At 47.6% G+C, this 10,567-nt stretch overlaps 1 protein-coding gene across 3 annotated transcripts in view; it reads right to left on the bottom strand.

Moving 5' to 3' along the window:
* Window positions 1–6,370: 6,370 nt before the first annotated feature.
* The window catches only part of SLC12A3 (solute carrier family 12 member 3), a 38,590-nt gene continuing 34,393 nt past the window's right edge, over window positions 6,371–10,567 (bottom strand). For all 3 annotated transcript variants that reach the window (XM_065925368.1, XM_065925370.1, XM_065925369.1), the window contains exon 26: window positions 6,371–6,715. In XM_065925368.1, the coding sequence (XP_065781440.1) occupies window positions 6,574–6,715 (142 nt within the window). In that variant the 3' untranslated portion in view covers window positions 6,371–6,573. The remainder of the gene's footprint in view (window positions 6,716–10,567) is intronic.

The raw sequence follows: 10,567 nt of genomic DNA, 5'->3' as shown, positions 1-10,567 counted from the left end.
CCCTTCTCCCCTCACCCCCTCCCCAATGCTTCTTCTAAGCTGGTGTGCATCTTAGCAGCCTCTCTCTTCTCATCAGAAGGCCTACCTGACTGCAATTACAGTCTTGATATCTAGAGGTCTCTTCCAAGATTACAAGCTTCCTTTACATCCTTTGCCCATCTCTCTTTCTCTCTCTTTTTTTTTTTTGGCTGCATAGCATGCGAGATCTTAGTTCCCTGACCAGGGATCGAACCCAGGTCTACTGCATTGGGAGGGTGGAGTCGTTACCACTGGACCGACAGGGAAGTCCCATCCTTTGCCCATCATAATGGTTCTAGCTTCCCAATCACACTCCCTTTCATTCATTTCCGCTTACTTCTATCCCTGCTCTGCTCTGTTCCCACTGCCCATTGGACATGATCCATTCATTCATTCATTCACTTGACAAGCATTTATTGAGTGCCTTCTCTGTGCTAAGCTCTGTGTTGGGTGCTGGGAAGCAAAGATGAGTCAGATGTGGTCACCATCAGGGCCGAACGGCACTCACTCAGCCATCTTAGCAGTTGAGATATTCAGATACCCCCATGCCAGCCAGTAATCATGCCATGAATACCCTCCAGCTGCCCTGGCCCTCAAGGTCTTCCTGCCACCCTGTGACTAAAAGGTTCATGCCAGTTGCCACCTTCATAGAGCTCACAGTCAAATGACAGACACCCTAGATTTTGCCCCAACACCTCCCGCAGAATCTCACATGTTGAAATGCACACATACTGACCACAAACTCCCCTGTATTCTTCTCCATCTCCCTCTCTCCCACCTCCCCTGGGCATCCTTTTTGTCCTCCTGCTACCAGTCCCTCAAGTGTTCTCAAATCCTGCAGCTCACTTCCAGTCTCTCCATCCATTTTGGAGCTCATGTACTTTGGTCATTCTCCTTGGATTTCTCACACCTCGGCCTTCCATCCTTCTTGCTTGGTCCATCCCATCACTGGAGGACATGTCCCTGATTATTCATTCCGCACATTTGTTTTATGACCTTGGCAGAGACAGGCACAAGGGCAGGTGTCCTGGGAATTTTGCACCCTTGAGCTAGCAGACATTAGCTATGTCTTCCTTGTTGGCCAGCTCTTTGCGACACCATGGACTTCAGTACACCAGGCTTCTCTGTCCTTCACCATTTCCCAGAGTTTGCTCAAATGCCTTCTGTGCTGCTTGGCAAAATTCCCCCCGCATTTTGTTGATTCTCCATTACCACCTTTTCATCAATTACTCTTTTCCTTGCATGTTAAATCTTTCCCCTCCGACCTGTATTTCTCTTTCTCATTCCCACCCATGACAGATATTTATTGCCCACTGGATACTTCTATGGTCCTCCCAGTTTTTCAGCACTCTTGCAGCAAGGCGATGCCATGTGAATTATTTGGCTCATGGACTTTGAGTGGAAGCAACAGGTCACTTCTGAGCAGAAGCATTTGAAAACCAGTGCACGACCCTTCTGCTCTCTTCTCCCTTCCTCAGTGAGTTGGAAGCTACTGGCTGAATGATTGCCTCCCAAGATGGGAATAATCACTGGGACTTGAGGTGGACAAGAGGGCTTACCCAGCACAGGAATATTTGCAAGGGAGAAGTTGATCTTTATCATATAAGCTGCTAACATTTACAGGGTAATTTATGACTGCAGCAGAACCTAGCATTATCCTGACTGACACACCCCCTAAGACAACAACAATCAAAATGCTTTCCCTGGAATCTGCTTCTATTCCAAGGTCCACCTTATTTTTCTTCACCATATTGTCATTTTTCTCTCTATTGTTGGGTCACTCAAGCACGGGTCTATATGTATATCTGTTGCTTTTCTTCCTCCTCCACCAACTATTCTTCAGTCTGGGGTCCCTGACCCACTACCTTACTGAATTATTCTCTCTGAGGCTCCCAGTGATGCCCAGAACCGCAATTCAGCAGTGACTTTACATCTGCCAATCAGGTAACATGAGGGCTGACAATTCTGTGCTTCTTGGACCCTGGTGCCTTCTGAGGCCCTTGGTTACCTGGGTTTTGCTCCTGCCCCACCAATGGTCTCTTCCGAAAAATTTTTCTTGGAGTGTAGTTGATTTACAATGTTGTGTTAGCTTCAGCTGTGCAGCAGAGTGAGTCAGCCATACTTGTATATGTATCCATGTATCCACTCTTTTTTTAAGATTTTTTCCCCCCATTTAGGCCATTATAGAATTTTGGGTAGAGTTCCCTGTGCTATACAGTAGGCTCTTATTTGTTATCTGTTTTATATATATATGCGGGTGTCTATATGTTAATCCCATTCTCCCAATTTACCCTGCCCCTCTTTATCCTCTGGTAACTATGAGTTTGTTTTCTATGTTTGTGACTCTACTTCTGTTTTGTAAGTTCATTTGTACCTTTTTTTTAAAAAAAGTTTCATTTATAAATGATATCATGCATATAATATTTGTTTTCCTGTGTCTGACTTACTTTACTCAGTGTGACAATTGCTAGGTTGCTGCGAATGGCATTATTTTGTTCCTTTTTTATGACTGAGTAATATTCCCCCACTAATGATCTTTTCTAGGCTGCTTTGTTGGCTGCCTCATCTTCCTGCCCCTAAATGGAGCCCTTCCGAGGTCCAGCCTCCAGCCCTCTGCATTCCCGGCACTCTCTTTCTTGGTGATCTCACTCAAGCTATGACTTTGATTTCCTGTCCATGAGTGTGACTCCCAAATCTACTTATGATCTCTGCTCTCTGAGTGTCAGGCTGAAACAGTGGACACCATGAGCTCTTCCTGAGCTCCAGGACCACATTTCTGACCCTTGGGTGTCTTCATACTTTAAGCATCTGAAACCAAACCCGCCTACTTGCTTGTTTCCTCTAGCAGGAAGCCTGATCCCTCATCCTCCATGTGACATAGTTTGTTTGTTCTTACAGCTGCCCAGGCTCAACTTCTGGGGCCCTGTTCCATCTACACATACATCCAGGCCATTCTCAGTTCTGGAAGATGCTATTTCTTCCTCCTCTTTCCCCTGCCCTTTGCCACTCTAAAGAGTGTTGAGGCTTGCTGGCTTGCCTTGGCAATTCTGCATATCCTCCTCTCTGGGCACCCTGCCTTTTCTCCTCCAGCCTCCTCTGTCTCCTGTCTGGCCAAATGTCCTCAGGCTCAGGCTGCCCCTTCACCTTCAGTGGCTCGCTGGTGCCTCTGTCAGTTCTGAGCTCCTCAGCTTCCCCGTGGGGGTCTTGCACTTGAAGACTTTCTCAATCTTATTTTCTCCCAGTTCACAACTCTCTTAAACCAGGAAAAATGGTTTATTTCTTGTTCTCCAAAAATTCGTAGTTTGGAGAGTTACAAAAGAGGGTTACATAGGAGAGTCACAAAAGAAAATGCTCTAAAGATGCAAAAGAGGGAACAAAGACTAAAGTGGAGGGTGGAGGAAATTATTATTTTTTAACATTTATTTATTTGGCTGTACCAGGTCTTAGTTGCAGCATGTGGGATCATCGGTCTTTGTTGTGGCATGTGGGATCTTTAGCTAGGCCATGTGAGATCTTTAGCTGCAGCACGTGAGATCTTTTTTTTTTTTTTTTTTAGTTTCGGCACGGGAGATCTAGTTGCCTGACCAGAGGTCGAACGGGGAGCCCCTGACTGGGGACCATGGAGTCTCATTAGTCCCTGGGAAGTTCCCTCCACCCTCCACCTTAGTCTTTACTCTCTCTTCTCCCTCTTTTGCATCCTCAGAGCATTTTCTTTTGAAACTCTCCTATAAGCTGGAGCAGAAAACACGTATCTTTTCTTGCTACTGTCTTTTTTAACCATATGACATTCTGCTGCTTTGCCTCCCAGCCAGGTGGTTTTTCTTAACACTAGACCACATGATATTTTTAGAAACTGTTTGTTATGGCTCCCTTTCAGGCAGGGGCACTCATATCACGCTTGTGCTTTCGGTCATAAGTTTGAACCTCATTTCAAGTGGGCAATTACCAACAAAGCCAGTGACCGGACTTTCCTGGGCCCCGTTTCTGTGAACACTTCGCAAGGGGGTGGTCTTTTTTTTTTTTTTTTCCTGCTCTCCTGAGCTATACACGGCTACAAGCAAAACCTGGCTGCTTTGCATGTACTCGGGGGCCTCTCAGTCAGGTGGTGGTTCAGTAACATTTCAGCTAGTCTCATCCGTGTAAAACCCACCTCACCCTCCAAGCCACACGAGAGGCCAGGCCGGTGTGTAAAAGGGAATTCAGTCCAGACGGGGCTTTCCATGTTCTTGTGAGACCCACAGCTCCCTGCCTGAGAGGGGATCTCAGAGAGCCTATCTTACATCAGAGCCACAAGCCCAGGCAGGAACTGAAAGAGGACATGAAATCTGGAGGCTGAAAGGCCGGGGGGGACGTCAGGAGCTATCTGAGCAGTGGATCGTGGGGGAGATAAGTGAGGAGTCCCTTCTGCGGTGGCCCGGGTGGCTGCTGGCAGATTGGGCTCCAGCTCTGATGCCCACCTCTCTGTGGTTTCCTGGGCACAGTGCAAGGGGGGACTCCTCACTGACGTGGAGCATCTTATCATCCAGATGCAGACACACACACAGCGGACCAAAGTTTCTTCATCTCTCAGTGCTTCACGTACCCAACGATGACTCGGCGGGAGGGGGGGGCGGGTGAGGGGTGGGGAGCGTTGTCTTCAGAGCCTCTGAGCGCATAGTAGGGCAGCCAGAAGTGGTGTGCCACAGTGGGAGTGGGGGAACCGAAGAATGTGCTCTTCACCCACCCCATCCCCTCACTTCCATAACACTGGTCAAGCACACGTGGGGGACTTCCCTGATGGTACGGTGGCTAAGAATCCGCCTGCCAATGCAGGAGACGCAGGTTCCATCCCTGATCCGGGAAGATTCCACATGCCTCGGAGCAACTAAGCCCATGTGCCACAGCTACTGAGTCCTTGCTCTAGAGCCCTTGACCACAGCAAGAGGAGCCACACAAAGAGAAGCCGGAGCACTGCAACGAAGAGTAGCCCCTGCTCACCACAGGCAGAGAAAGCCCGTGCAGCAACGAAGACCCAGCACAGTCAAAAGAAATACACACACGATTTTAAAAATAAAAACTAAAACAACACATGGCCAAAGCACAGTCAGCAGCAGGCCAGCTGGCTGGTGACACCTGCTTCGTCTCATTCTCTCACTTCACAGACTGCGGCTCAGAGAGGGTAAGGGGCCATATCTGAGGTCACAGCCAGTTTTGGGGGGAGACAGAAACTCAAGTCCAGGTTCCTTGGTGGCCATGCAGTGGCTCTTTCCACTCAATCTCTCCACCTCTTGGTTTGAGGCAAGATTGAAATTCCTGGGAGACTTTTTAAAAGATTAAAGAAGACAGATTCTCTGTGCATCTTCAAGCACATGTTAAGAGAAGCAAGGGAAAAAGTAAGCGACCCCTGTAACGACCATGTAGAAATCTGGCACTATGACCTACAAGACCAGTGGAAGCTCAGAGAAAAGTTTAATCCAGGGTTGAAAAAACAATATAGTTAGTTTTTCCAACACACTCAGCAGAGTTGAGAAACAGTCTGTTCCAAAACAAATAAATTCTGTTGACTGAGTAAATGTATTTTTTAATTCATTTCATTGTTTTTGACCTCACTGTTAACTCAAAGCTTTTTTTTTTTTTAAACAAAGCTATTATCATTGTTCAAAATTTAGATTCCAACATGGTGAAGTGTTTTATTTAAATTCCCGAAGTCAAAGCATTCTCTGTTCTTGGATCAAAGTCTCCTTGAGGTCAGAAGAGGGAGCAACCATTTGCCAGGAAGTGGTTTTCCATGTGGCTCTAGAAAGGCTTTGCCTAATCTGGAGTGGGAGTTGGTCCCAGGCCATTAAATGGCCCAAACGCAGCCCCCTCTCCCTCCTCGAAGTGCTCAGCCAGAAGCTCTGTCCTTCTCAGCAAAGGATAAGGATTGTTTTGTGACACTTTCATTTCACTGTATTTGTTCCCAGTCTCAATGTCAAATAGATTTCTTACCACAGGTTGCCATCTAGAAAAGTTTGAAAGTCCCAGTTTACCAAAGAACCAAAACACTTTAGACACATTATTGAAAGTGAAGGAAGTGAGAGGCAGTTAAATAAATTTGCATTATTATGGAGGCTCAAGGGGCCCTGTATTCCTCCTGTAAGGGCTGCGGGTGCCTGTGGGGTGCCCACTTGCCTAACATTGGAAGGGAGAGGCGTGTTTAGGGGGTGCTCCCAGGAAAGGTCTGTAGAAACTGCCAAGATTCACATCCAGCAGTTTGACTCAAATTTGTACACAAATCAAAGACTGAAATCTTCATTTGTTGTAATCAAGAGCAAAAGAAAACTTAAAAGGGATATGGACCCACCAGATAGAGCATCTGCTCTATCTCTAACTCTATCTGCTACTTCTTTAGCCCATAAAATAAAAAACACAGAGCACACGACCGATGGGAGTGGGGTCCAGCAGGTGTTTGAAAATCTACCAACTTCTTCCATCAGATTATCAGATGCTACATGTGACAGGGTACGCCTTCTGTGCCCATGGACAGGTGGGCGTCCCCTGCGCTCAGGCTTTGGGCAGGTACAGCCAAGCCTAAAGCTACTGGCAGTAAAAGGTGAGCACGTTCTCCTGGTTTCCTCGGATCAGGATGACAGGAGGTCTGAGGTCCTGGGACAGCGTCTCCAGCCAGGCCATGTAGAGCGAGCTCGGGCACTTCCCCTTCCTCCCTATGGGCAGGGTGCTGTGGGACAGGAAGAAGCAGCAGATGGGAAATTAACCAGGGGCCTTCCCCACATGGCCCAGCTCCTGGTCTGCTTCCTGATCAGGATCTCTGTTTATTGGCCCCTTCAACGCTCCTTCTTCCCCAGCCACCCTAAGAATGACTTGTGGCTCTTCTTGAAAGTGTGACTTGAAATGTAACTTCAGCCACAAAGCATTTCTAAACAAAGCCATGGCATGTTAGGCCCCCATGATCCTGGCCCCACCAGCCTCCACAACCTCCCCTCCCACCGCCCTCGGGCTCCCTCACACTTCTACAGTCACAGAGGCTTCCTTTCCACTCCTGAAATAAATGGCCAGCTTGTTCCTGCCCCAGGGCCTTGGCACATGACATTCTTTCCACCCAGATGGCAGAGCCAGCCCCCAGCTCTTCACCTTGGCTCCCTTGGGTCTTGGCCCAAGGGCACTTCCTTCTCGGATCACCCTCTTCAATCCCATCTCTCTTTATCATGTCACCCTGTTTCATTATCTTTGGAACACTTCACACAGTCAAATCCTCTTCTCATTTATTTGTTTGTTGTCTGTCTCCCCCCACTAGAATGTTTGTTCGCTCATGAGCAGGCAGGGTCTGTCTTATTCTCCCTGAAGAACACAATGTGACAGGGCAAGGCTCATGGATCCCACTCCTGCAGCTACTCGGATCACAACAGCCTCGCCTCTCCAGCCACACCCCTGCCTGGGGCCCCAGCAAAGTGATATGTTCATGCGTTTCAGCTGAGTGGCCTAGTCCTGGCTCCTGCCCCACGTGTAAGGCCTTGGGAGGAGGACTCTGCCGTCTCCCTGAACTGTCTTGTCTGAACTGCTATGCTGAGCAAATAACCACATACCCTGGGAAAGCTCTTCAGCCACATTTTCATGGCTATTTCAGGAAGCAACTTTTCCACCATCTTGAGATTCCAAAGACGCCTGGTGATGACTGCCACCGCCCTGCTCGTGGCTGTTGCGGGAAGGCGGCATCACACCAACCCGGCTGGCGTTGCACAAAGTTGGGGCACCAGCACGTTACATGGGCCTGAACCGTTTTTGTTTTCCCAAAGTACACCCACAGGTACGGTTTCATCTGAACCTCAAAACTACCCAGGGGAAAAGCGGAGGGAACCGGCCAGAGAGGAGGATGCTGTGCAATGCTGGGCTTCAGAGGCTGGCTCTGGGTCAGAGAAGCTGCTAGAGTCATGGCTTTGCCACTTCCTCGGCCACATAACTGTGACAAATGGCTCGCTGACCCTGAGCCTCAGTTTTTGTTTCCCCAAAGTGAACACACATGCCTCTGTCATGGACTTGTGAGTTCTAAAGAAGCCCTAGCTCATGAAGGGTACTGCACAAAAACACTGGCACAGAATAAGCACTTTGTAACGTCAGCAGTATTGTCACCGCTTATTACTATTTACGAACTCGAGATGACCCAGTCGGTGAGTGGCAGAGCTGGGACTTGACCATGATCCCAGCTCATTGCAACCCCTCCTCTGCTGAGAATCGAGGTCCCCAAACAGCTGTCCCTTTTTAAAAAATTCCCTTCTCAAAGCTTCATTTGGGACAAACAGTATCCTCCCTTATAAAGCAAGGTCCCCAGGATCAGGGAACCCCACGTGAACAAGGACATTCCATTAAGCCAGTGTCACCTTAGTTAAGAGACTGAGTTTGTGTTTTTCTGGTGCCTTTCCCAGGAAAAGAGAAGTGGGAATATTGAAACCAAACTTTCCTTGTTTGACAGTTACACTAAAGGCTGGAAATGCCCACTGGTTACTACTCATTGGAAAAGACCCTGATGCTGGGAAAGATTGAAGGTGGGAGGAGAAGGGGATGACAGAGGATGAGATGGTTGGATGGCATCACCAACTCGATGGACATGAGTTTGAGCAGACTCCGGGAGTTGGTGACGGACAGGGAAGCCTGGCGTGCTGCGGTCCATGAGGTCACAAAGAATCGGACACGACTGAGTAACTGAAATTTGCTGAACTACTAGTATTATACATCCTTTTCAGGGGCTGCAATTAGAAATGTCAAAGGCTTGAGGGGGCAGGGGACTTCCGTCACTCCTGCTGTGGCTTTTCAAGCCCCAACACGAAGTTCCCTCCCAGAGCAGAGCCTGTCCATCTGTCTGCCTGTCTGAAGGACAGACTCCCTTGGCACTCTCCCCCAGTGCCAACAAACAACATGCTCTGTTTCTACCCACAGGATGTGTGTGGTGTAAGCTACTAATCTTTAGAAATCAAGCTGCTCCAGAACAAAGGAGCTTTTTGCTCAGAACTGCATCGCTTAGCCACAAGGAAAGGCAGCCTTGGATCTAACCTAGATGCGGAAAGATAATTGAACTTCAGAACCAGTGTCTTGGGCTTTAAACCCGTCACCACCTGGCAGGTTCTGAATTTCTCTGAGACTCAGCTTCCTCATCTCCTAAGGGTGTGTGCTGCGGTGGGGATGGGGGTAAAACAGAATCACTTCATAGAGTTCTGAAAACTAATAAGGGCCAGTGGATTAGGAGTTTGGGATTAGCAGATGCAAACCATTATGTATAGGGTGGATAAACAAAAAGGTCTTACTCTGTAGCACAGGGAACTATATTCAATATCCTCAGATAAACCATAATGGAAAATAATATGAAAAAGAATGTATATATATGCGTAACTGAATCACTTTGCTATACAGCAGAAATTAACATAGCATTATAAATCAATTATACTTTAATAAAATAAATAAAAAAAAAAATTAGGAGTTCCCTTGTGGTCCAGTGGTTAAGACTCCATGCTCCCAATGCAAGGGGCACAGTTTGAATCCCTGGTGATAAGCTAAGATTTCATATGCTGCTCGGTATGGCCAAAAAATAAATGAAAAAAAAATTTTTTTTATTAATAAAGCCCAATGCCTTGAGTGTCATAGAGGTACTCAATAAAATTCAATTTGATTACTCTTATTTTGACTATTACCATTTGTCTTTGGTGGCTTCCAGGTGCCACTAGTGGTAAAGAATGTGCCTGCCAAAACAGGAGACACAGGAATCATGGGTTTGATCCCTGGGTCGGGAAGATCCATTGGAATAGGAAATGGCAACCCACTCCAGTATTTTTGCCTGGAAAATTCCATGGACAGAGGAGCCTGGTGGGCCACAGTTCATGGGGTTGCAAAGAGTCGGACACAACTGAAGCAACTTAGCACACATGCATTTAGCTCTGAGGAGGGAGTCTTTATAGAAAAAAAAGAGGGGTCTAGACCCAAAAGGTATGCAAGAAATATGTGCTTAGTGTGGTCAAGGTTGTTGGGCTGGTTACAAGGCTGGTTTATTAGCCTTCAGTTTAAGCTGAGTTCAAACATGGACTGTTAATCAGATAAACAAGTGATTAGTAGACAGCAAAGAAGCCAATTCTTCCTCAAAGCTGCTCTAGAAAACAGTCCATGTGTGCTCTTGGATGTGCTAGAAAATGTGATTTTTGTCATTTCCTGGAGGCTTGGGAGGATTTTCTCATTCTTGGGATTTCTGGGGAATGCAGGCTCCTGGGCTCAACCACAGACCCTGGTCTAGAAGGAATTGAGGTATTTGCTGTTTTCCACGCCTCCCGGCCCCCTCAATGGTTCTGAGGCAGGGGACCCTCAGGGTGAACTTTTAAAGGCATGTCTCCGGGTTGGAGATGAGCAGAGCAGCTGCTCCCAGTGGTGCTGGCTTAATAGCCAGGGCCCTTTCAGGCAACAACTGTGGCAGTCGCCATGGGGTGGACCCTGTGTGCAGGTCTCTTCTCTAAGGTGACTGTTTATTTGTATCAGCTCATCCCAGAAAGGTTGGTGGGTGGGGTTTGGTTTCCCCTGAGAGATCCAGAAGGTG

Source organism: Muntiacus reevesi, chromosome 2 (assembly GCF_963930625.1).
Source record: "Muntiacus reevesi chromosome 2, mMunRee1.1, whole genome shotgun sequence".
In the NCBI taxonomy this organism is placed as follows: domain Eukaryota; kingdom Metazoa; phylum Chordata; class Mammalia; order Artiodactyla; family Cervidae; genus Muntiacus; species Muntiacus reevesi.
Note: the sequence above shows the minus strand (reverse complement) of the source record. Positions and strands in the feature narration are given on the sequence as shown.